Source organism: Nerophis ophidion, linkage group LG02 (genome assembly GCF_033978795.1).
Source record: "Nerophis ophidion isolate RoL-2023_Sa linkage group LG02, RoL_Noph_v1.0, whole genome shotgun sequence".
In the NCBI taxonomy this organism is placed as follows: domain Eukaryota; kingdom Metazoa; phylum Chordata; class Actinopteri; order Syngnathiformes; family Syngnathidae; genus Nerophis; species Nerophis ophidion.
In genome coordinates, this window is record NC_084612.1 from 2042494 (window position 1) to 2069608 (window position 27115).

A 27115-nucleotide genomic window follows, 5' to 3' on the forward strand; every position below is an offset into this window, starting at 1 on the left:
TAGAATTGATTTTAAACATATTAAATACTTAAAAAGCACTCGAGATTCCAAATGACCTTAATTTATTTTCCCAAACAAAAATATTCTCCCGAAGTGCTTATTAAGGATTTTAGTGAGTCATAGAAAACATATAAATAAATAAATGATAAATGGGTTGTAGTTGTATAGCGCTTTTCTACCTTCAAGGTACTCAAAGCGCTTTGACACTACTTCCACATTTACCCATTCACACACACATTCACACACTGATGGAGGGAGCTGCCATGCAAGGCGCCAACCAGCACCCATCAGGAGCAAGGGTGAAGTGTCTTGCTCAGGACACAACGGACGTGACGAGGTTGGTTCTAGGTGGGATTTGAACCAGTGACACTCGGGTTGCGCACGGCCACTCTCCCACTGCGCCACGCCGTCCCTATATATATCCACAATGTACATAAAAGTCATGGCACTTTCAACATATTCAACAATTTTACACATCAGATTGATGTATGACTTTAACAAAACATGTCAAGGAAAGAAAATACAAAGCAAATACAAATAGAATAATAAGCAATAAGATAAAATACAAAATTCCAAAAGACAAAAAAAGGGGCTGATTTAAATCACTTTAAATGTTCTAAATAAAATTATATATTTAAAGGCTTTTGTACTTTTAACCATTTTCCAAGATTTAATTGATAATTTGAAACCATTGAGCCACTTAAAAAATGCAGGTTTTACTTTCAGAAATCGGCATTTTTTTATGTATAAGAATTTTTGCTTGCAGCATAATAATGTTGACAAACTTTTCTGTGTGACAATTATTTATAAATATGCCAAATTTGATCTCCACACCCTTGTGTCTCAGTTAATTTCTGATCAGACACGCCTGTAAAATGGTATAAGATAATGTTGATAACCCTAATCCTGTCCATTAGATATGTACAGTATATGGTTATCTTAGCAAACAAACAACATACTTGGCTGATGTGTGTGTGTGTGTGTGTGTGTGTGTGTGTGTGTGTGTGTGTGTGTGTGCGCTTACACACAGACGAGCGAGTGCAGGCCGACCTGATGGACTTCCTGTTGTTCGGCGCTCTGATCTCCGCTGTGGACCCGGTGGCGGTTTTGGCCGTGTTTGAGGAAGTCCAGGTCAACGACATGCTCTTCATTATCGTGTTTGGAGAGTCGCTGCTCAATGACGCCGTGACAGTGGTGAGAAAAGGCCCCCACACACACACACACACACACACACACACACGCGCGCACACACAGTAGTGAGCCAGACCCAGGTCAGAACCATCAGATTTATGTCGAAGTTGCAAAGCAAAAACATTCCATTTTTTCCAAAATTTCATTTATACCGGTCATGACATAGTGAGGGCCACAGAGATGTTCCCACGCCGTGAGACATAGTCCCCCGCCCCCAGCGGGTCTTTAGTTTCGCCTGCCATGTGGTCTCCTCCCGGTCGCACATGAACACCTCACCAGGGAGACGAGGGAAAAGAATGTCCAAACTACCTCCACTGTGATTTACAGGTGCGGATTATTCACAAGCCCTCAGGACGCCGTCATCCTCATCCAGCGGAGATGAGCTCCTAAAACCACTAAACTGGAGAGGCTCTACGCGGCCTTCCTAAAAAATGTATTTGTTTCTCATGGGAGTTTAAAGATTAAACTTGTTGCAGCAGATTAACCACCTTTGTTAATCCGCATCAGCACTCTGAATATGAGCTAATCCCGCCAACAAGTGCTGCCATGACCCGCTCTGACCCCAGGCACGTGCACAAATCACTTTCTGACCTCTCGTGCACGAGCACACAAGCGCCAACTTTTTTAAATTTTAACATTTTTTATTTTTTATTGTCTATTTCAATGTTTTAATTGAGTTATTTTGTTGTAATTAAAAATAATAATGAATAATCATTTAAGCGCTGACTTTAAGAGGGGAGACTCCATCCAGATTCTCTTGTTCAAAGGCTGTCTAAAATAATGGAAGGTGACCGGAATTATAATTGAACAATTTATTCCACTCCGCGGAAGTAGTAAGTACAGACAAGAGAGCTGAAATATCCAAAGGTCGGAGCGGCCGCTAAAATGGTCGCCCGTGTCTCTCATGCTTTTGTCCACCTTAGTTGCTACGTCTTGGCAGGGATCAAAACTGAAGGTTAACTTGATCTGTGTGCTGAGCACACACATATACTCCCCCACACTCCCTCCGGGCTGGTACTGCATAGAGGCAATAAACAAGAAAGATGTGTGAATGCTCCAAAGCTTTTGATTGATTGATTGGAACTTTTATTAGTAGTTTGCACAGCACAGTACATATTCTGTACAACTGACTACTAAATGGTAACACCCAAATAAGTTTTTCAACATGTTTAAGTCGGGGTCCATGTTAATCAATTCATGGTACAAATATATACTATCAGCATAAAACAGTCATCAAACAAGTTAATCATCAGAGTATATACATTGAATTATTGACATTATTTACAATTCGAGGGGTGGGATGTGAGGTTTGGTTTGGTTGATATCAGCACTACAGTCATCAACAATTATATCATCTGAGAAATGGGCACTGAAACAGTGTAGGTCTGACTTTGTAGGATATGAACAGCGAGCAGTTAACAATAGGCTGAACAGTTTTCACAGCTTTCACACATTTGGTTTTCTACACAAATTCATCTATTTATTAAACTTCTTCAACTTCTTCTCCTTCAGCAGATTTTAGTACGCTCTACCTTCCACATGTACTTGATTCAAACCGTTCCAACTTCAAACTGTTTAGCCTATTCAGGAATCGCGGGCCTTCCCTTGCTAAATTCCAAAAATTCCCAGATTTCCCAGAATTCCAGGTTTTCTGAGATATTTTCTTTGCTTTCAAAATGAATTGGCCGTTTTTCAAACTTCCACCATTTCCACATTTTTCAACCGATTCAAACCCTTCCACCTTCAATACATTCCACCATCCTGAAAATTTAAACTAAATTGTTTCCAAGTTCAAAAAATTCCAGGAATTTACAGAATCCTGGTTTTCCAAAACCCTATTTCCACCCTTTATTCTGGCGGCAACTCCTTCCACATTTTTTAACGTATTTCAACCGTTCCAGCGTCAAAACATTCCTCTTAATCAGGACAAAAGACAAACTTGTTTTTTGAACTGCAAACATTCCTGGTTTCCCAAAATTCCAGGAATTCCGTAAGACCATTTCTCACTTCAACATGTTAGTACTACAGCAGTTCTCGGCCGATTTGAAAAATAGCAACACCAACCATTTCAACTCATTCAGACCATTTAAGTGTTTTACCATTTTCCAAAAAAATCACACTTTTTTCTAAATTCTCCAATTTTTGGGAAATTCCCATTTAAATCAATGTGACATTCTTCAAAGTTCCACAATTTCCAGATTTTTCAACTGATTCAAACTGTTCCAACTTCAAACGGTTCAGCCTATTCAGGAATCACGGGCTTTCCCTTGCTAAATTACAAAAATTCCCAGATTTCCCAGAATTCCAGGTTTTCTGAGACATTTTCTTCCCTTTCAAAATGAATAAGCCATTTTTCAAACTTCCACCATTTCCACATTTTTTAACCGATTCAAACCCTTCCACCTTCAATACATTCCACCATCCTGGAAATTTAAACTAAATTGTTTCCAAGTTCAAAAAATTCCAGAAATTTACAGAATTTCTGGTTTTCCAAAGGCCTATTTACTGTCTTTTTTCTGGCGTCTACTCCTTCCACATTTTTTTTATGCATTTCAACCGTTGCAGCATCAAAACATTACTCTTAATCAGGACAAAAAAACTAGTTGTTTTTTGAACTGAAAAAATTCCCGGTTTTCCTGAAATTCCGGGAATTCAGAAATACCATTTCTCAATACAACATGTTACCACTTCAGCAGTTCTCGCCCAATTTGAAAAATTCCAACACAGACCATTTCAATTCATTCAGACCATTCAGGTTTTTTACCAATTCCCCCCCAAAAAAACGCTTTTCCTGAAATTCCTAAATTTTGGGGAATTTCCCATTGAAATCAACGGTGACATTCTTCAAAGTTTCACAATTCCCACATTTTTCATATCATTCAAACTGTTCCAACTTCAAAATAGTCTGCCTGTTTGGGAATTGTGTGCTCTACTTCAACAATTAAAAAAAAAATTCCAGGATTTCGGTTTAACTTCAGCATTGGAGCATTCACAGTATATCGTATTTTTTGTAAAAGGCACACTTAAAATGCTTTAATTTTTCTCAAAAATCAACAGTGCGTTTATATAACCCTGAGCGCCAATGTACTGATTAATACTGGTTGTGTTTACCCACCTCGAAACAATTTTATTTGGTACATGGTATAATGACAAGTGTAACCAGTAGATGGCAGTCACACATAAGATTCCTGTGGACATCAGACTGACGCGTGGTAAATAAATGATGCTAGCAAGTACCCGTAGGCTAACAACACCAAAACTTTGATGTGTAATTGCAAATATAGACAATTACATAAGACAAAAAAAAAAACGGTCAAAATGTTTTAGTTCGACTTTGGTAAGTAATGAAGCCGCACTGCTTGATGGATTGTTGGCACATTACAGGTACCATAGTCAGACGTACTGTGCTTCAACATACGGGTATTATTATGGTGTGTGTGTATAAGGACCCCAAAATGGCATCGAAGAGGAGACATTATCCAGCATTTTGTTTCGCAATATAATGCAAAACCAACTTTTCTTTCCTATTGGTACCTGCTGATGTGTGTGTTTGGGATCCCAAAAACTAGCGCGTGTCCGTAATTGTAGTCCTCGCTAAAGTCCTTTTTCTCTGTCCTCTTGTTGTGTAGCATTCATCCTCCGCTGTTGCCATTTCTAACATAAAGTAGCGTACAGTTCTAACTTATATTTGTCAGTTTTTTCTCAAAATGGTTCTTGTTCTGCCAAAAGGAGGGAAACATATTCCTCGAACATGGCTAACCGGTAGCTTCTCTTTGTGTCTTCCAGGTGTTGTACAAAGTGTACATTTCCTTCGTGGAAGTGGGACCAGAGAACGTGCAGACAGCGGATTACTTCAAAGGAGTCGGTAAGAGAGGAGGCGTCACTATCGGGTGCCTTAACCAGACACAAAAGACCCTCTTTTGGCGCAGCCTCGTTCCTCATTGTCAGCGTGGGCGGGACTTTGGTGGGTCTGGTCTTCGCCGTCATCCTGGGCTTCATCACGCGCTTCACCAAGAAGGTCCGCATCATCGAGCCCCTCTTCGTGTTCCTCCTCGTCTACCTCGCCTACCTGACCGCCGAGCTCTGCTCGTTGTCCGCCATCTTGTCGTGAGTACGCCGCACGAGTCCTTAGGAACGATCCAGAATTCAGCGGTTTGGTTGCGATGTTTCCCCCTTCGCTAGGATGACCTTCTGCGGCATCGGTGCCAACAAGTACGTGGAGGCCAACATTTCCCAGAAGTCCCGGACTACCGTCAAGTACACCATGAAGACCCTGGCCAGCATCGCCGAGACCATCATCTTCATCTTCCTTGGAATCTCCGCCGTGGACAAGTCCAAGTGGGCATGGGACACGGGCTTGGTGTCCTGCACGCTCGTCTTCATCTTCATCTTCAGAGCCATGGGTCGGTCCGTCGCCATAGCGATGAGGACGATGCATGCTTTCGTCCTCGTTGAAAGAAACACGCTCCTGGCCTTTTGTGATCTTTGGTAAACATCCCTCTCCAGGTGTGGTGGGTCAGACGTGGGTACTGAACCGCTTCCGTCTGGTCCCGCTGGAGAAGATAGACCAGGTGGTGATGTCCTACGGCGGCCTGCGGGGGGCGGTGGCCTTTGCTCTGGTGGTGCTGCTGGACGGCGAGAGAGTCAAAGCCAAGGATTACTTTGTGGCCACCACGATCGTGGTGGTTTTCTTCACCGTCATGTTCCAGGTAGGAACGTCATAGGTATGGGTACTGAACCCAGTACTTTTTTTGGCACTGACTAAATCTTGCAACTTCACATAAAATCCAACGATGCTATGTTACGGTACCTGTTACGCCCAGTTGCTGACTTAGCCGGATATTTGCTCTCAGTGCTGCTGGAGTGATTGCCAAGTGCGGACTCTGCCAAATGATCTCTTGGCAATGTTGCAATTTTTCCTGCCAACAAAAATATTGACTCAAAAAACAATCCAACACCTTCTTAAAAATGCGCTAACTTGATGCTAATATACATAAGCTTTGCTATTGACATGCTACTGATTAGCATTAGTGATTTTACATAGCAATTTCAACACTTTCACATTAGGGCTGGGCGATATAAACGATATATTTTGGGTTTGCCTCTTTGCAATATAGAAAATGACTAAATCGTAATATTCGAGTATACGTTCTCACGCAGTTGCTTTTAGCTGCGGGCATTAAACTGCATGCGTTTCTCACTCCTTTTAGTCTCTCCTTCTCACAGAGACGTAAAACAAGCCTGCCTTCTTACACACGTCACATACTGGCTAACGTTAGCTGAGGCAGGTCGAGCAAGCGGAGCGAGTGACATTACAAGAGAGAGAAGGTGCGAAACTGATCACAAATCGAGGGAGAACAATTAATGCCCAAAAAACAGCATTGGGTCCATCATCTGGCGGTGGTTTGACTTCAAGCGGGAAGATATTCAGCAGACAACAGCAATATGCAAAGTATGCAGCCGAAGTGTTGCTACAAAAAGTAGCAGCACTACTAATTTGTTCTTTCATTTAAAAAGTCACCTGCTAGAGAATGAAGAGTATTTAATAAATACACTTTTGGTCAATTGACTTAGTTGTGATTTCCCTCTCTGCATGAAAGTTTAAAAGTAGCATATATTAATGCAGTATGAAGAAGAATGTTTTAATGTAGACACATAGAATCATCATACTGCTGTGATTATATGCATCAAGTGTGCATTCAAGGCTAAGGAAAAATATCGAGATATACATCGTATATCGCGATATGGCATAAAAATACAGAGATATTAATAAAAGCCAATATCGCCCAGCCCTTCTTCACATTGTCACGCTCGGGTCGCATGACGGCGATTAGTGGCGTGTTCCCAAGATGCAGAAGATTGAGGAGGCTACGTGCAGGTAAAAGTATTTAATGTAGCTCAAAAATAAACAAAGATGAGTGCCGCTGGGAAGGCACCGAAGCGTAGGGAAGGTTATGCAGAAACGAAACTAAAACTGGCAGGTGCGAAGCAACAAAACGGAATGCGGAACTATAGCAAAAACTCATGGGAGGAGGAACGAGTATCCACATGAATGATTATCATCTCCAAAGTGCCGTCAAAGAATGGTGGTTCACATTGATTGATTGATTGAAACTTTTATTAGTAGATTGTACAGTACAGTACATATTCCGTACAATTGACCACTAAATGGTAACACCCCAATAAGTTTTCAACTTGTTTAAGTTGGGGTCCACGTTAATCAATTCATGGTTCACCTTAAAGTAAAGTTAAAGTACTAAAGTACCAATGATTGTCACACACACACTAGGTGTGGTGAAATTTGTCCTCTTTATTTGACCCATCCCCTTGATCACCCCCTGGGAAGTGAGGGGAGCAGTGGGCAGCAGCGGTGCCGCGCCCGGGAATCATTTTATGGTGATTTAACCCCCAATTCCAACCCTTGATGCTGAGTGCCAAGCAGGGAGGCAACAGTTCTCATTTTTTTATAGTCTTTGGTATGACTCGGCCGGGGTTTTAACTCACAACCTACCGATCTCAGGGCGGACACTCTAACCACCAGGCCACTGAGTTAAAAAGTCTTAATCACCAACAGAAAACAGGTGTGGGGAAAAAGTGCTTGTAGGCATGCGTAAAGTAGTTGTGACAAAACACCAACACAACAGGAAGTGCCACCAAAATAAGTGTGCAGGACAGAAAGACGTGTCAAACACAGAAGAACACCAACAAAACCTAAAATAAAGGCTTGTTAATGAAAACTACTAACAAGATGCACGTTACAATAAAACAGCTGGTGCGTAAGAAGCCCAAGACTGTCACGATCTGCTGAGTGTTGTTTGCAGCGTGACCCCAAAGATGTAGAAAACGGCCGGTGGATTGCAATTCAAACTAGATTTGATGGCAAACAAAAGGCAGGAAACACACATTTCCAGCACACCAAGCGGACTACCAAGCACAATAATCCAGCCCTGAAGACGGGACCCGGGTGGAACTAAATTGAACTGATTAATGAGAATCAGGTGTGCTGGCAGGACATGGAGCATAAAGTAAAGGTGCTTCAAAACAGGAAATACTGACAAAACAAGAGTACCAGGACAAGGAATTGATCCCTAAACACAGGAAGTTGAAAATAAAACAAAAATAGTCATGAAGCATCATGATGAATACTTACAGTATTAACACTTTTCAGGGTGCAACAACAACAACAAAAAAAACACACCATAAACTATACACTACTGCCATCTACTGTCTTGGACTTGCAACCTTCGTAGCTACATTGGGTCCTCATCTGCGGTCCTTTGACATCCCACTGGGTTGTGAGTTTTGCCTTGCCCTCATGTGGGATCTGAACCGAGGATGTCGTTGTGGCTTGTGCAGCCCTTTGAGACACTTGTGATTTAGGGATATATGAATAAGCATTGATTGATTGAACATTTTGTCTTACCTGTAAGACCCAGAAATGTGATAAAACAAGATATGACAACTGGACAGCATTTATCGATCAGCTCATTTTTGAATGTTGCAATAAAAAAAGGACATATTACAAAAAAAACTATCAAAATTTATTAACACACACAAAACTGCTGAAAATAGGTACCAGTATCGATTCGCATGTACCGGGAATGGGTACTGTAACGGTTCAAATGTGAACGGTAGACATTCCTAGTCACGCCTGCTGGATGTTTTAATAAATCCATCCATCCATTTTCTTCCGCTTGTCCCTTTCGGGGTTGTGGGTGTTTTGATAAATGCCTTTTTCACATATTTCACGTAGCAAGATGATGGAGCACTTACAGTATTTGGTAAACGTCTCCAGTGGACCAGCAGATGGGGTCTCAGTGTGAGGAACGTGTTTATTCCAACTCAGTCTAAACATCCTGTTGTCATGGAGACGTTGACCTTTCCTCAAGAGTGCTTAGTCATCTTACACCACACAGAGCAAAGCAGTCACGTTGCTGTGTGTACGTGTGTTTGTTTGTGTGTGCGTTTTAGGGTCTGACCATCAAACCGCTGGTGGAGTGGCTCAAAGTTCCTCGTTCCACCAACAGGAAGCCCACCATCAATGAGGAGATCCACGAGAGGGTCGGCCTTCATCTTTTACTGTTTCACATCATGAACCATGACCTCTGCTTTACACACATAAAAAAAGATGCACTCCTTGTGATATGTCTTTTTATGCCATATAAAGTGACAGGCCAGATCATGATGTGTGGCTTTGTGTTTGCAGGCGTTCGACCACATTCTGACGGCGGTGGAGGACATCGCAGGACTACAAGGCTACCACCACTGGAGAGACAAGTAAGGTGATAATAAGAATGATGACAGTAGCTATGTCCACGTAGACACATTTCATCGGATTAAAAGCTTAACCGGAATGAAAATGCTTCATGTAAACACGCCTTTTGGAATATTCTGACCCCATCACGCATGTTCAGATCAAAATTGAATTCCGATCAAGACGGGTGGTTTATTCTGATAGTGTTCCGGATTGTAGCGCAAGAAAACACATCTTTTTAAAGGCCTACTGAAATGAGATTTTCTTATTCAAACGGGGATAGCAGGTCCATTCTATGTGTCATACTTGATCATTTCGCGATATTGCCATATTTTTGCTGAGAGGATTTAGTAGAGAACATTGACGATAAAGTTCGCAACTTTTGGTGCTGATAAAAAAGTTGCAGACGATATGCGCGTGACGTCACAGGTTGTGGAGCTCCTCACATCTGAACATCGTTTACAATCATGGCCACCAGCATCGACTGATTCGGACCGAGAAAATGACGATTTCCCCATTAATTTGAGCCTGGATGAAAAATTTGTGGATAAGGAAAGTGAGAGTGAAGGACTAGAAAAAAAAAAGACTATACCTTGGGAGTGATTTAGATGTTATTAGACAAATTTACTAGGATAATTCTGGAAAATCTCTTATCTGCTTATTGTGTTACTAGTGTTTTAGTGAGATTATATGGTCGTACCTGTACAACCTGAAGGTTGGCCCCGCACCTTTCTTCAGCACCAGTCGATGGGTGGTGGCGATGCCCATCATTGCCCTTCACAAGGGACCCTCTTCCAAACACGATCTTTCGGAATGATCGCTGCATAACACACTGTAATTTGTGTGTGTGGTCCAATCCAACCGTGTTGGCTTGACCGCTCTGTTCCATAGTAAAGCTTCACCGTCATCTTTCGGGAATGTAAACAATGAAACACCGCTTCCCACCTACAGCTTTCTTCTTTGACGTCTCCATTATTCATTGAACAAATTGCAAAAGATTCAGCAACACAGATGTCCAGACTACTGTGGAATTATGCGATGAAAATAGACGACTTATAGCTGTGAACGGGGCTGGAACAAAATGTCCTCTACAATGCGTGACGTCACGCGCACGCGTCATCATACCGCGAGATTTTAGCATGATACTTCCGCGCGAAATTTAAAATAGCAATTTAGTAAACTAAACCGGCCGTATTGGCATGTGTTGCAATGTAAAGGTTTCATCATTGATATATCAACTATCAGACTGCGTAGTCGGTAGTAGTGGCTTTCAGTAGGCCTTTAAATACGGGTTAAAATTATCCTTACTGGGCATGTCTTTGATGTCAGCTACACTTTGATGGTGGAGCGAGGACTAAATGTAATAGTCTCGTAAAGAAGCAATTGTCTTGCTGCTGTCTCCCACCATTCAACATGTACAGACGTAGCGTCGGTGGTGGGCGGTCAGGGCCTGCAAGGTCTTCTCTGCTCGCCTAGCATAACCAGAAATCATGATCATAGTTAAAAGATAAATGTATTTCTTTATTTACTGTATTTTTCGGATTATAAATCACTCCAGAGTATAAGTCGCACCGGCCTAAAATGCATAAAAAAGAAGGAAAAAAAACATATATAAGTCGCATTAGAGTATAAATTGCATTTTTGGGGACAATTTATTTCATAAAATCTAACACCAAGAATAGACATTTGAAAGGCAATTTAATATAAATAAGGAATATTGAACAACAGGCTGAATAAGTGTACGTTATATGACGCATAAATAATGAACATGCTATATGTGCCTGGTATGTTAACCTAACATATTATGGTAAGAGTCATTCAAATAACTATAACATATAGAACATGCTATACGTTTACCAAACAATCTGTCACTCCTAATCGCTAAATCCCATGAAATCTTCTTCCTTTGTGTCGCTTCTAAACAACTCTGCCAACTTCAAAGGTAGACAATGCGCCGCTTCCTCTTCTATCGGTACGTCACTTATGTCAGAGTCATCGTCCTGGTTTTGGTTGTCACTGAAGCCCATGCTTTGTTGATCCGTACAGTAACATCCAGAAAAGTTGCGTGGCGCATTCTCCCGGTTGCTGTGATGCTGTGCTCTCCATCCATCATCCACTGGTCACACAGGTTGCGCAGGACTGCCTTAAAGCCCTTCTCAGTTTTTATAAGTTACCTCCAATGTTGAAATGATCAATTTTCATAGGTACGGAAGTAGTAGCAGGTAGCATCTTTTTTTTCACAATACACTTCTGCCATGACCCGCCCCCGCCAGATTTTTATTGGTTGACGTGTGTGTGTGACAATTGCTGATATACGCCTAGTGTCTTACGTGAATGAGATAAATAATCTTATTTGATATTTTACCGTAGTGTGTTACTAATTTCACACATAAGTCGCCCCAGAGTATAAATCGCACCCCCGCACTATGAAAAAAACTCTGATTTATAATCCGAATATTACGGTACTTTCCTTAAATATTTAAAAGTATTCATATTCTCTTCATGTCATATTACGCTCCTTCCAGCGCTGTTGTCTTTAGGTAATAAGAGTTTTTTACCCAATCAGAATTCAGCTAGTTTATGTTGCCATACTGTACCAAATCTGCCCGGGTCTTCGGCATCAACAATGCAGGCGCCTAGCACTGTAAGTGAACAGGCACATACAGTGATACAGTTGCGATAGCCAATCAAATCATGAGTTGATGTCAGTAAGGCCTTCTAGACCAGTTTTTTTCAACCTTTTTTGAGGCAAGGAACATTTTTTTCATTAAAAAATACAGAGGCACACTACCAGCAGAAAACGTTATCAAATGAAACTCCGCCAGGTCGTCGTGCCTTAATTTGAGTTTGTTTGTGTTTTTCTGTGTGTAGTGCTTTACTTCTTGTCTTGCGCTGTTATTTTGGTGTCCCTTCCGGTTTTATTGGTGTTTTCCTGTTTCAGTTTCATGTCTTCCTTTGAGCGCTATTCCCCGCACCTGCTTTGAGTTAGCAAGCAAGACTATTTAAGTTGTTGCTATCCTTCTTTGTGTGGACGTTGTTGATTGTCATGTCATGTAGGGCTGTACTTTGTGGACGCTGTAAGTTTTTGCTGTCGTCCAGCATTTTGTTTCTGTTTATTTTGTAGCCAGTTCAGTTTTACTTTTGCTTTGCATAGCCATTGCCTTTTCCTTTCCCTTTTGTTAAATTTTGATTTAAGCATTGCATACCTTTTTACCTGCACGCTGCCTCCCGCTGTGGTCTGCATATTGAGATCACAACAAACTATCCTCGTCTCACCCGACACATTCCGACTTTTACAAAGCAATTAGCTAGCTGCTGCCACCTACTGACATGGAGTATTACGTTGTTACCCTGCCGGGTTCTACACAGCACAGTCACTAAGCAACAGCACATAATTTGCAGATTATAATTATTGATTTGCATAAAAATTATTTTTGGAACAATAAGGTGAAATTGCGTAATCTCCCACTGCACACCAGACAATATCTCACGGCACGGTGGTTGAAAAACACTGTTCTAGACGGCGTTACGTTGTACACGACATTTACGCGTCCTGTGATTGGATACACACCGGGACCATTAGCAGCTGAATTTGAGAACACATAGAGTTGATAGACAGTTGCGATAACCAATCAGATCACAAGTTGTTGACGGTAGCCTATCTAGGTAGCTTGATGTTAAGGAGACTGTGACTGGATATTCACTTGTCATTCCACAGTGAGTATCCAATCACAAGTTGCAACTTAGCAGGAAGCAGGAAGTGTTGACCCACACAGAAGGAGAATAAAACGTTGATTAGGTGGCAGATATATACTGTAATGTTATGAGTAGAGATGTCCGATAATGGCTTTTTTTGCCGATATCAGATATTCCGATTTTGTCCAACTCTTAATTACTGATAGCGATATCAACCGATACCGATATATATAGTCATGGAATTAACACATTATTATGCCTAATTTTGTTGTGATGCCCCGCTGGATGTATTAAACAATGTAACAATGTTTTCCAAAATAAATCAACTCAAGTTATGGAAAAAAATGCCAACATGGCACTGCCATATTTATTATTGAAGTCACAAAGTGGATATTTTTTTTTAACATGCCTCAAAACAGCAGCTTGGAATTTGGGATATGCTCTCTCCGGAGAGCCAGAGGAAGTTGAGGTGGGCTGGGTTGAGGTGGTGGTGGTGGAGGGGGGTGTATATTTTAGCGTCCCGGAAGAGTTATTGCTGCAATGTGTTCTGGGTATTTGTTCTGTTGTGTTTATGTTGTGTTATGGTGCGGATGTACTCCCGAAATGTGTTTATCATTCTTGTTTGGTGTGGGTTTACAGTGTGGCGCATATTTGTAACAGTGTTAAAGTTGTTTATACGCCCACCCTCAGTGTGACCTGTATGGCTGTTCACCAAGTATGCCTTGCATTCACTTGTGTGTGTGTGAAAAGCTGTAGATATTATGTGACTGGGCCGGCACGCAAAGGCAATGCCTTTAAGGTTTATTGGTGCTCTGTATTTCTCCCTACGTCCGTGTACACAGCGGAGATTTGTCATATATTTTACTTTTTGAAACCGATATCGATAATTTCCAATATTACATTTTAAAGCATTTATCGGCCGATAATATTGGACATCTCTAGTTATGAGATAGGTAACATAAGAACTCCATTACCCAGCATGCCAAAGTAGTGAAGAGCATGCGCGGTAGTAGTAGTAGGTTGTTGAATGTAGCCATACCGTATGGCAGCTGGATGTTGTTGATGAGCACGCTGTGGTGTAAATTTTAAGAACTCAGCCAACACGCCTCATCTGCATCTTTTATGATTCGACAAGACAACACATATATTTGCAAGGCCATTTTCAAGAAGGAAATAGAAACTACATCTCGTGAAACGATGTCGGCGATAAAATGGTGAAATTCCCGCCATTTCCACTTGTATCAGCAGTCTACAAGCGGTACCACTGGCTTATACGGCGTCGAATGGGTGCTATAAATTGTGAGTTCAAATTTAATTTCTTTACTTTTTCACGCTTTATATGTTTTTTTGCAATTTTATTTTTTTGACAGGGGCAGCACGGTGGAAGAGGGGTGAGGCAGATTGGGAGAGGGGTTAGTGCATCTGCCTCACAATACGAAGGTCCTGAGGAGTCCTGGGTTCAATCCCGGGCTCGGGATCTTTCTGTGTGGAGTTTGCATGTTCTCCCCGTGACTGCGTGGGTTCCCTCCGGGTACTCCGGCTTCCTCCCACTTCCAAAGACATGCACCTGGGGATAGGTTGATTGGCAACACTAAATTGGCCCTAGTGTGTGAATGTGAGTGTGAATGTTGTCTGTCTATCTGTGTTGGCCCTGTAATGACTTGTCCAGGGTGTACGCCGCCTACCGCCTGAATGCAGCTGAGATAGGGGCCAGCACCCCCCGCGACCCTGAAAGGGACAAGCGGTAGAAAATGGATGGATGGAAGGATTTTTTTGACAGTACCACACAAGATATGTTTTAATTGCTGATGCAGGTTTATTGATTTTTAAATATGGCAGAAAATAACCCGTTTTGTACACTGTTGAGGGTGTTCAATGCTCAGTAGTGCGTAAATGTGTTCATGTAGTGTATTTCTCCAGCAATGGTCATGTGGTGACATAAATGATGGTATTTTGTGAGGTAATCATTGAAATCGGACATCACTAAAGGCCTAGGTGGGAAACGCACCGCCCGCCACCGCGCAGCGTTATATGCTGTTGAGTTTGTTGCTCTAAAAGGAGACTAGCGAAAACAAGAGTATAAACTGGAGTGGCATGTGTCAATTTAACAATAAAAGAGGGGATCCAGTTGTCGTCTCAACAAACTGTTTTATGCACAACATCACAGCTACTCGAAGTGCGAACTGCTCACCTCAATAACGTTGATGTTTACAATGATTATAATGAGGATTATGGTGACCCAACAATGTCGGATGATGACAATATTGACAAAAACGACGATGACGGTATTGATGATGAAGAGGGTGATGATGCCAATGATTATATTAATATCGTTGTGATGTCTGTTAATGAGGATGACTGTGACTATGAGTATAATGATGATAGTAATGCTGATGATAGTGTGATTACAGCAATTAGGATGGCAATGTTAATAATGATGTCAAGTGATGCACAATGAATATCAGGCAGATAAGAGGAATTTTCAGAAATCCGATACATAGATATATATAAAGCCTATACATATATGTGTACATAATATAATAAATAAATATATAATTATAGTTGGTTATTAACAGTATGTGACAGTTCAACTCTTACCCTCTTACCCACAAAGTAAAGTGAGCATGTTGTGTAATGTGTGACCATGTGTGTTGACTTTTTGTTGTGGTTGACATTTTTTTTCTGCACCAAGACTAGGGAAAATTGTTTGGATTGTAACATATAATTAATAGCTGTGATAGAGTAACGTCAAAGCATAATGATTGGTTACTGACTTTAGTTATTCATAGTCGCCCAAAAATGTTGTTTCAATGTGTTTCATTAGGCTGCTGTCTCTTTGCACATATTTTTAAAAATTATCAGAGCTGTCTGTCTTTTTTATGGAGTAATGTAGTTTGTCATAGGACTGGTTTCCATTGTTGTCAGCTAACTCAAAAGCGAGCATCGCTAAGACAGTGTTTTGGAAGCCTACTAAGACGCCTGCTGCTAAAAAAGTTTCCACAAAGCAAACCACAAAGAAAAGGCTTGTTTCTTTTGTCGCAACGTATGATAAGTGCAAAATGTTTGCCAAGGACGTCCAGGGGGCTGCAATAATGGACATGATAGCCCTGAATAGCCATTGAATTGACTGGCTTTTATCAGGAAAGATCTACAGGTACAGTTGGCAAATCCACCTCCCTCCAGGTGTTCATAAACTAGGGTTAAATCAACATTTAAAGAATAATACATGTATCTGTCTTGAGGAGTGGGAAGTTATTGGTATCAGCATGATGATGATGGCAATACTGAAGATGATGTTGGTCAGGTGGGAGCAGTTCGACAAGAACTACCTGAGCAAGCTGCTGCTGAGGAAGTCGGTGTACAGAAAGAGCGAGCTGTGGGAGGCGTACCAGAAGATCAACATCCGTGACGCCATAAGCGTCATCGACCAGGTAGGAGGAAGGCGGAGCTTAGCGGCTGCTTATCACTGTGCAGTCATTACCCTATGACCTTTGACCTGTGTGTGTGACTATGAAGGGTGGAAACCTGCTGACTCCCGCCAGACTGTCGCTGCCCTCCATGGCCAGCAGGTCCTCCTTTCCCTCCATGGCCAGCAGGACCTCCTTCCCCGAGGCCACCAACGTCACCAACTACCTGTGAGTCACATGACTCTTGTTGCCTGTTGCATAGCAACCAACATGCTAACTCCGAAATATTAAGACCTCACCTTTTAGGAAGGGGTGAGTCCTCCCAGATGCCTTAGTATTAAGGCTGCCTAAAATGATAAGCTGTGACTAAAACTGAAGTTTAACAATTTATTCTACAAACAATAGAGATACCAGCACTGTTGAGAGAGTGAACCGAGCTATCAAAAGGTTAAAGCAGCAGCTAAAATGTTCCCCCTTTTTCTCATGCTTTTGACCACACAATCTGCCTTGCCTTCACAGCAGGAATTGAAACTGAAAGTTAACTTGACGTGTGTACCTCGCACACACATTTTCCTCCTTCCCTCTCACCACAGGCTGGTACCTCAGACATCACAAATGGTAAGTAGGAATGGTTTTAGTTAGAGTGAAAAAAATGTAAATTTAGACTAATTTTAATGATCCACAAGGGAAATTGTTCCACACAGTAGCTCAGTTACAAAGGATGGAAAGGATAATGCACACAAGGGCATAAAAAGAGAGCGAAAACAAAAGGTATAAAGTAGAATAAAAATGTTCCATAGTAGCAATATAAATATAACATATATGTAATATATATACATATTATATATACAGTATATAATATATATAACAATTCCCAATTACTATGTACAATGTTACAGTATATGTAACAGCTGTAGCAAAAACAAGGGCAGCATAAAAGGAGTAGATCCAGCAGAAAATATACATTATAAACAAAGAGAGGTAGCTTGAAATGACGCTAACACACTTCTACTTCCAGTTGAAAAGTCAGTCTAAAGCAGGGGTGGGCATTACGTCCATCGCGATCGACTGGTCGATCTCGGAGGGTGTGTCAGTCGATCTCAAGCCAGGCATTAAAAAATAGACATAAAAATGAGCAATCATCAATCATACCAAGACTTCACTTTCGTCAGTTGTTTGACATTCTCGGCACCCGAGGATCTTGTGAGATGACGCTGGCTGCTGCGAGCTCATATTTAAGAAAAAAATCACTAACAGGGCGGACGCAGAGAAACACATTTTATTTCTAGAGACTCCGTACCTACTGTCAAAACTCTAAAGACCGACTGCACAGTTCCTGTCTTCACCATAAAAGACCTGTTTCATCCTGTCTGTGCTAACCAAATAAGAGTCTCAGAAAGCTAGCGTGCACAAGCTAGCAAGCTACGGAGTTTGATGCCAATGTATTTCTCCCCCGCCCTCAGCGACCGCTTTCTCACTTGCTTGCCCACCCGCACTCTCACTGACGTCACTCACCTGCTGCCAGACATTAAAGGGCCACACACATATGCTACTCTCATAACAAAGTGTTTAAAAAGGAGTATGCAAGTTGGACAAATGAGATGCCAAATCCAACCACTTTCATGTGGTATTGGACAGAAAGGAGGACTTTTTTTTTTCCTCCATTTGATAATGCGGACGTTATCAGCACCACTGTCTAATTCCAATCAATGCAAGTCATCAGAATCAAATACACCAACTTATATTCTTGTCTTCATGAAAGAAAGGAATCTATGTGTGTTAAACATGCTTGTATTATCATTAAACACCATTAACTTGTTAACAAAAATGTCTCTTTCATAAATAAATAAATATAATTTATAAATAGGAATGAGGTAGATCTCCTCGACTTGGTCAATTGAAAAGTAGCTCGCCTTCAGAAAAAGTGTGAGCGCCCCTGGTCTAAACAGACAGGCTGTACAGCCCTGCAACCCCTGCAGTGAGCAAGCTCGTCCAAAAGATGGTGCCATAGTACAAAAAATAACACATTCAGCGTTTTGTTTGTTTTACTATTTGCTATATGGCCGTCAGCACAAAAAAAAAATCCATAAATTAACTGAGCCGTTTTAAAAGCCGCAGGGTTCAAAGCGTAGGAAAAATGTAGCAGCTTATAGTCCGGAATTTTCGTTATATGTGTGGTAGCGTGCATGAATAACATGTGAGCTCATCATGCGTTTGTGTCAGTCAGAACAAAGGCCAAAGCTAGTATGTGATTACAAAAGCGTTCTATTCAGCTTAAAGGTGGAAAATATTCCTCTAACACACAGGTGTCAAACTTATGGCCCGGGGGCCAAATTTGGCCCGCCCCTTCATGTAATGTGGTCCGCGAAAGCCTAACAATAATATGCGTCAAGAAACTACTATATCTTTTCTTACAAAATCTATTCGAAAATTCCATTTTGACAGAAAAAATACATGTATTGCATGCAATTACGTTACATTTAAACCACGGGTGTCCAAACTACAACCTGCGGCTCGCCAGCCTCTTCATTTTGGCCTGCGAGACGTCATGAGTTCGCATAGCTCTAAAATATATCTTAAGTATAAGTATATGTAGATTTCTGAATACTACCTTTTTGCTGCCATCTTGTCGATAACGTGACTTAACCATATCAATGACCCTTAAATGTACTCAAGGTAGGCAGCACAGAATTTACTTATATGACATGATTCAAACAACCTTCCATAGTCATGGTGCAAAAAAAAACCCACTCACGGTCACACTATAACACAACTCGCTCACTTAATATTGTAAATATTGTGAAAAATGTCCGAACACCATCAACATGTCAAAATTACACCCATTTTAAATCCAAAAAGAGTGCATAATGGGAAAAATGTAAAAGACTCTCTGCACACTTACCCATGTTTTAGCTGCTTGATATTTCTGATTGATTACAAAACTTTAACGAGGTCGTTACGGAAGTAAAAAAGTAGGAGTTGGACTTTTACATAACCTTAATCCATTGTATTAATTATATTTCCATCAAAATAAAATAATATGTACACACATACACACATTATATATATATATATATATATATATATATATATATATATATATATATATATATATATATATATGCATAGAGAAAATGTTTTTTTTCTAAAGATGGCTAGTACCACGAGCCGCCATTTGGGGGCGCAATGTCTAACCAACACTGTTTGTTGTTGTAGGCGTGAGAACGGCAGCGGTGTTTGTTTGGACCTGCAGGTGATCAACATTGTGCCCGGAGGCAAAGTGGAAGAGGAGATGGAGACGCACCATGTCCTCGCTGAAAACCTCTACAAACCCAGAAGACGGGTAGAGCACACACACACACACACACACACACACATACACACACACACACACACACAAACATGCGCGCGCACACACTCGTACTCTGTGTTTGTGTGTTTTATGTTGTGTGTGTGTTTGCGTAGTATCACTCACACTACAGTCGTCACTTCATGTCGGCGGGCGAGAAAGAGCGTCAGGACCGTGAGGTGTTCCAGAGGAACATGAAGAGCCGCATGGAGACGTTTAAGTCGGGACGACACAAACGGCACAAGAAGGAGCGCAGTCTCAAGAAGGTGTCGCTTGTTTTTCACACCTCCACCTTGTCCTCTCGTCTGAGTGATTCCACTAACCAACAAACTGACTTGTACTCATACAGCGGCGAGGATCTGACGTCAAGGAGGACGCTGGAGACAAACCCAGGAGGAACGTCAGCTGGCAGGACAAAGGTAAACGTGAACGTCACAACAGGACAGCATGTTATCATTGCAAATATAAGATCAATATTAAAATAACGCGGCGCTTCCTCCGTGCTTTAAAAATATTTGTTTGTGCCGTTTCAGTTTTTAAGTTATTCTAAAACATTGAGAGAAAAATATGTGGCCGATGTGTATGGGTGTATTATGTATACAGGTATGTGTGTATATATATATATATATATATATATATATATATATATATATATATATATATATATTGGCCCTGCAATGAGGTGGCAACTTGTCCAGGGTGTTCCAGGGTGTATCCTGCCTACCGCCCGAATGCAGCTGAGATAGACTCCAGCGACCCCAAAAGGGACATGCGGTAGAAAATGAATGGATGGATGGATAAAACAGGGGTGTCAAACTAATTTTAGCTCAGGGGCCGCATGGAGGAAAATCTGTGCACACACGTGCCGGACTATTAAAATCATGGCATTAAAACTAAAAAATAAAGACAACTTTAGATTGTTTTCTTTGTCTTACTTTGGCGAAAAATAAAACAAACACATTCTGAAAATATTACAATAAAAATATAGAAAAAAATACCACCTGCGGTAAAGTTTAGATCCATGAAGGAAAGAAGAAAGTGAATGAATGTTTATAACTGAATACATTTACATATGCATGAAAATGTGTTTTCTTTTGCATTTAAAAAAAAAAAAAATTAAGTTACGTTCACGACAACTTTTTTCCAAAACACAATGTAGAATGTGAGCTATAACAGGATAATGCATACATTCATCATTTGTTTTCAAAACGCTTACAAAAAAGCGGGACCCTAAAAATGTATATTGGGACCCCATTTTTATGACTTAATGGGGTCCCTGGGGCCACATTTTGAAAATTTCTACCGCCAACACTGATGGTGTATTGGCGCGTGCAAAACAGCAGCAGGCGGCCGTCCTTGACTTTGACACCCCTGGTCTAAAATACATTTTCTAATTAGTGATGCCACCTTGTGAAAATCTGCCCAATCTTATTAGTTTGTACTACAAACTAATAAGTTTGTAGTACAAACTTTTCAATGTGGCCCGCCGGACATTCCCAAATCATTTTTTTGAATCTTTAAGATGGAAAGTGTAGCTGCCATTATGATGTGTAGTCATGTTTTCTAACGACCGTAAGTCTCGAACTATACAAAGTATTTCAATGGTTGTAGTCTGCGCTTTTGGATGATATACAAGTTACTATAGTAATCTAATTAGTTACTATGGTAATCTAATTAGTTACGATGGTCATCTAATTAGTTACTATGGTCATCTACGTCACAGCAGCTCAGACGAGGCACCAAACAGTGTGGGCGGAAAGCGTTTCCACAGACGCGGAAGTAGACTTTCACAACCAAGTTCTAAAGCTTAGTAATATATCAGATTGTAGCATACTTGCCAACCCTCCTGGATTTTCCGGGAGAATCATGAAATTCAGCGCCTCTCCCGAAAACCTCCCGGGACAAATTTTCTCCTGAAAATCTCCCGAAATTCGACTTTGAACAGCTAGCGTGTCATCTGTGGTCACCTTAAACCTCTCCATGCAAGAGAAGGGGGCAGAGTAGAAAAGAGACGGCATGTCAACTGGTCTAAAAGGGGGGTCTATTTAAAGCAGAGGTCTCAAACTCACTTTACCTGGGGGCCACTGGAAGCAGAGTCTGGGGGAGGCTGGGCCGCGAGAAAAGATTTAAAAAAAAATGTTGCATACTCCTCAGCATGCCTACTTGTATAATGATGTTTCAAATTGTATCCCTTGTGCGCCGCAACTTTCTCTGTGCAAATAAGACACGTCGGGATGCTCCTGTGCTCAACAAAGAAATATTGCATCTCCCACTTTTCCTGGAACTGTCTTTGCTCATCACTAACCTTTCTCTTCACTGCAGGCTTTGAAAAAAACATGTTTGGGGTTGTGGAATGTATTTGTATTTAGTCGATGCACGGAGAATGTTATTTCCGCATTGTGTGTCGTTCCGCTTTTCCTCCCTACAGCAACACGGCGGTCGGCGAATAATAGCCGGAAAGTACCGGGATAGTGAGTGCAAAAAAGTGACGGCTCCCGGAGTGTTATCAGGCATCACATAGAAATATATGTAGTGTTCATCGTGTGAAGGAATGCAAATTAAACAATAAAAAAAAACAAATAACTGTTTGAATTGGTCCAGTTTATCGGGGACTGTTATTACTGACGGACAGGTGTCGCGGTGTAACTGCTGCCAGGCACGTAAGAAAACCCTCGTCTCCATGGCAACGTCTCTCTCACTTTCACTCATTTGCCGCTTTTCCACTAACGCAGAGGTAGGCAACCCAGAATGTTGTAAGAGCCATTTTGGAGCCAAATAACACAACGCTGTCAAGCGTCATTTATATAAAACTTGCGGGCCGCACTAATATTAAACTTTCATATTAAGGTGGGGGCTGCAAAATAACATCTCGCGGGGGGCGTGTCTGAGACCCCTGATTTAAAGGCTAGAGTATACAATTTAACATAATTAATAACATAAAAGCTAAAATAGTTCATAAGATAAAAAAACTATAACGGTGTTTCTCAAACATTTTTCACCAAGTATCACCTCAAAAAACACTTGGCTCTCCAAGTACCACGATAATGACCATCATTAAAATGCAGCAGCGTAGTTAGCTTGAGTATTAGTTAAAAACAAGGCGGAGGTTTATTTAAAGCTGATGGCCACTGTAAAATTACCATTTGAACAGTAACACTGTGCTCGAATATTTAATGAAATGATGTGAATGACCGCAGTTTGAGATTCACTGAGTTAACAGGCAGCACAGTGGTAGAGGGGTTAGTACATGTGCCTCACAATACAAAGGTCCTGAGTAGTCCTGGGTTCGATCCTGCGCTCGGGATCTTTCTTTGTGGCGTTTGCATGGGTTCCCTCCGGGTACTCCGGCTTCCTCCCACCTCCGAAAACATGCACGTGGGGATAGGTTGATTGGCAACATTAAATTGGCCCTAGTGTGTGAATGTGAGCGTGAATGTTGTCTGTCTATCTGCGATGAGGAAACGACTTGTCCAGAGTGTACACTGCCTTCCACCCAAATGCAGCTGAGATAAGCTCCAGCACCCCCCAAGACCGCAAAAAAGGGACAAGCGATAGAAAAGGTATGGCTGGATGAATTAACAGCACAAATATTTGGGGGTCTGGATGACATCACCAGTCAGAAAATGTATTTTAGAATAATTTAAAAACATTAACAGCATACACAATTTTTTTCCGGCCCAAACAAATTCATATTTGCAATGTAAAGGAGGGGTGTTAGCATTAAAATGGATACAAAACTAAAGTGTGTGTGTGTGCGCGCACAGATCCCGTGGTGGTTCCTGTGGAGTCGGAGGAGGAGAAAGGCGAAGCTGACAAGGAGGAAGACGTCGGTATCACCTTCATCGCTGGAAAAGCTGAAACGCCCAAACACCGACCTTTCTCAGGTACACACACACCACTCGGACGCCATCGTCGTAGGAGATGACGCTTGCCTCTCCTCAGTTTCCATGTCCCCGCCCACCATCGGAGACAGCCATTTGCCGTGGAAAGGGGGCGTGTCCTCACCCCCTCCCTGCGTGTCCCTGGAGGCCACCAAGGTGATCCCAGTGGACCTCCAGCAGGCTTGGAATCAGAGTATCTCTTCCCTGGAGAGCATCTCCTCCCCGCCCGCCTCCGCCGAGCCCTTCCACCCGCGCATCGCCGCCCTCCCCAGGCCGAGAGCCGCCCGTCCCGCCTCCTACACCCCGCCCAGCAGCACATGGGTCGGCCCCGCCTCCAAGGCGCCCACGCTGGCCTCCTTCCGTTTCTCTGAAAAAAGCAGAGAGGAGGAGGAAGAGGAGGGCGAAGACGAAGCGTCGCAGGAGATGAAGCCGCTCATGTCACCTCTGAGACCTCCCAGCACCGCGCCGCCCCCGCCGCCCTTACCGGGTCCCGCCTCCGGTTCAGGGAGGCAGAGGAAACCTTGTGTGTACCTGAGGAGCCTGGTGACTGCGCCGCCTAGTGGCACCGGCGAGCCGCACACCCGAGGCCCCACCCAGCTTTAGGCGCATCGGAACACAGCAACACAAACATGAAGCAGCTTTATCTTTGTGCTTATTCGTGTTATTCATGTGATCACCTTTACTATGACCACATGTCAGGTACGTGACTGCTCAAACACTACACTAGTCACACCTATAGCCGTATCTATTTTAATATTGTCAAATAAACTCTTCAGAGTGTGTGAACTACATCAACATGATGATTGACACCAGACATGCACGACTCTTTGAAGGTAGCCGTTCCTTTTGAAGGATTGATTGATTGACACTTTTATTAGTAGATTGCACAGTTCAGTACATATTCCGTACAATTGACCACTAAATGGTAACACCCCAATAAGTTTTTCAACAAGGGACGGTGTGGCGCAGTGGAAGAGTGGCCGTGCGCAACCCGAGGGTCACTGGTTCAAATCCCACCTAGAACCAACCTCGTCACGTCCGTTGTATCCTGAGCAAGACACTTCACCCTTGCTCCTGATGGGTGCTGGTTGGCGCCTTGCATGGCAGCTCCCTCCATCAGTGTGTGAATGTGGAAGTAGTGTCAAAGCGCTTTGAGTACCTTGAAGGTAGAAAAGCGCTATACAAGTACAACCCATTTATTTATTTAACTTCTTTAAGTCGAGGTCCACATTAATCAATTCACTGGCTCATTATTATAGTTATTTTTTATCCTTTTTAGCAACAAAACAATCATCGGTAGCTATTATAAGATAAGATGTAAATCAGAATAATTTAAATGTACACAAATATTACTCTATTGCAGACCTGGACAAATTAAGGCCCGGGGGCCACATGCGGCCTTTTCAATCTGGCCCGCCGGACGTTCCTAAATAATATTTTTAAATCTTTAAGATCAGGGCTCTCAAACTCAATTCACCTGGGGGCCACTGGATGCAGAAACTGGGTGAGGGTAGGCCGCCAGAAAAGATTTCTTAAAAAAATCTAACATGCACTTTTGGATGAATTCACCTTCTTTGAATGGCTTTCCCGCCCTAGCAAAATACTTGCCAACTTTCGCGATTTTTCTGGGAAACACCCGAATATCAGTGCCCTTCCCGACAATCTCCCAGGGCATATATTCTCCCGGACAACAATAATAAGGGCGTGCTGTGATGGCACTGCCTTTAGCATCCTCTCCAACCTGCCTTCTCGTCCGCTTTTCCATGATGCAAACAGTGTGCTAGCCCGGTCGCATATTGTAAGAGGCTTCTGCAAACCGTCAGAAGTGACTGCAAGACATAATTGGTCAACAGTCATACAGGTCACACTTAGGGTGGCCGTATGAACACTGTTACAAATATGCGCCACACTATGAACCTACACCAAACAAGAATGATAAACACATTTTGGGAGAACATCCTTACCGCAACACATCATAAACACAACAGAACAAATACCCAGAATCCAATGCAGCCCTAACTCTTCCGGGCTACAATAGGGGGCAGGGTTGGGGAGGGTGGGGGTGTATATTGTAGCCTGGAAGAGTTAGGACTGCATTGGATTCTGGGTATTTGTTCTGTTGTGTTACAGTGGGGATGTTCTCCCAAAATGTGTTTGTCATTCTTGTTTGGTGTGGGTTCACAGTGTGGCACTTATTTGTAACAGTGTTAAAGTTGTTTATACGGCTACCCTCAGTGTGACCTGTGTGGCTGTTGATTAAGCATGTCTTGCAGTCACATGCTGCGTTTACAGAAGTCAAATACAACATGAGGTCGGGTTGGCACGCTGTTTGAACAAGTTGTAGAAGACGTTAAAGGCAGTGCCTCCACGGTGTCCCCTAAATATTGTTGATTGGTTTAAATTTGGGAGGATGATCACCCCTGCAGGGGTGCTGAAAATTCGGGTATATAAGTATGTGTTAAACATTAAATTTTCACATTAAGGTGCGGGCCGCAAGATATCGTCTCGCGGGCCACGTGTTTGAGACCCCTGTTTCAAGATGGAAAGTGTAGCTGTCATGACTGACTGTCCAGAGTCGAGACCCAGGATGGACCGCTCGTCGGGACCCAGGATGGACCGCTCGCCTGTATCGGTTGGGGACATCTCTACGCTGCTGATCCGCTTGAGATGGTTTCCTGTGGACGGGACTCTCACTGCTGTCTTGGAGCCACTATGGATTGAACTTTCACAGTATCATGTTAGACCCGCTCGACATCCATTGCTTTCGGTCCCCTAGAGGGGGGGGGGGGTTGCCCACATCTGAGGTCCTCTCCAAGGTTTCTCATAGTCAGCATTGTCACTGGCGTCCCACTGAATCTGAATTCTCCCTGCCCACTGGGTGTGAGTTTTCCTTGCCCTTTTGTGGGTTCTTCCGAGGATGTTGTAGTCGTAATGATTTGTGCAGTCCTTTGAGACATTTGTGATTTGGGGCTATATAAATAAACATTGATTGATTGATTGATGATGTGCAGTCAGGTCTAACGACCGTTAGTCTTCAACTATACAAAGTATTTTAATAGTTGGAATCTGCTCTTTTGGATGATACACCAGTTACTACGGTAATCTAATTAGTTACGATGGTCATCGAAATAGTTACTATGGTAATCTACGTCACAGCAGCTCAGAAGAGGCACCAAACAGTGTGGGTGCGAAGCCTTTCCACAGACGCGGAAGGAGACTTTCACAACAAAGTTCTAAAGCTTAGTTATATATCAGATACATCAGATTGTAGGTGGGTTTATTGTGTACCCTTCGTGACCATATTTTACTGTTTGTTGTGTTTCACTTGATTGTAAAA

At 42.2% G+C, this 27115-nt stretch overlaps 1 protein-coding gene across 1 annotated transcript in view; it reads left to right on the top strand.

The window, feature by feature from the left end:
* slc9a5 (solute carrier family 9 member A5) overlaps nt 1-24569 on the top strand; it is a gene marked incomplete at its 5' end in the record, with an annotated part of 38579 nt that extends 14010 nt beyond the window's left edge. Inside the window, 14 exon segments of the mRNA XM_061875321.1 lie at nt 1031-1194; nt 4978-5056; nt 5121-5298; nt 5374-5594; nt 5698-5900; nt 9163-9252; nt 9398-9468; nt 16446-16572; nt 16658-16776; nt 19765-19891; nt 20014-20163; nt 20247-20316; nt 23662-23781; nt 23840-24569. Coding sequence (XP_061731305.1) covers nt 1031-1194; nt 4978-5056; nt 5121-5298; nt 5374-5594; nt 5698-5900; nt 9163-9252; nt 9398-9468; nt 16446-16572; nt 16658-16776; nt 19765-19891; nt 20014-20163; nt 20247-20316; nt 23662-23781; nt 23840-24381 — 2261 coding nt within the window.
* Between the last annotated feature and the right edge of the window lie 2546 nt (nt 24570-27115).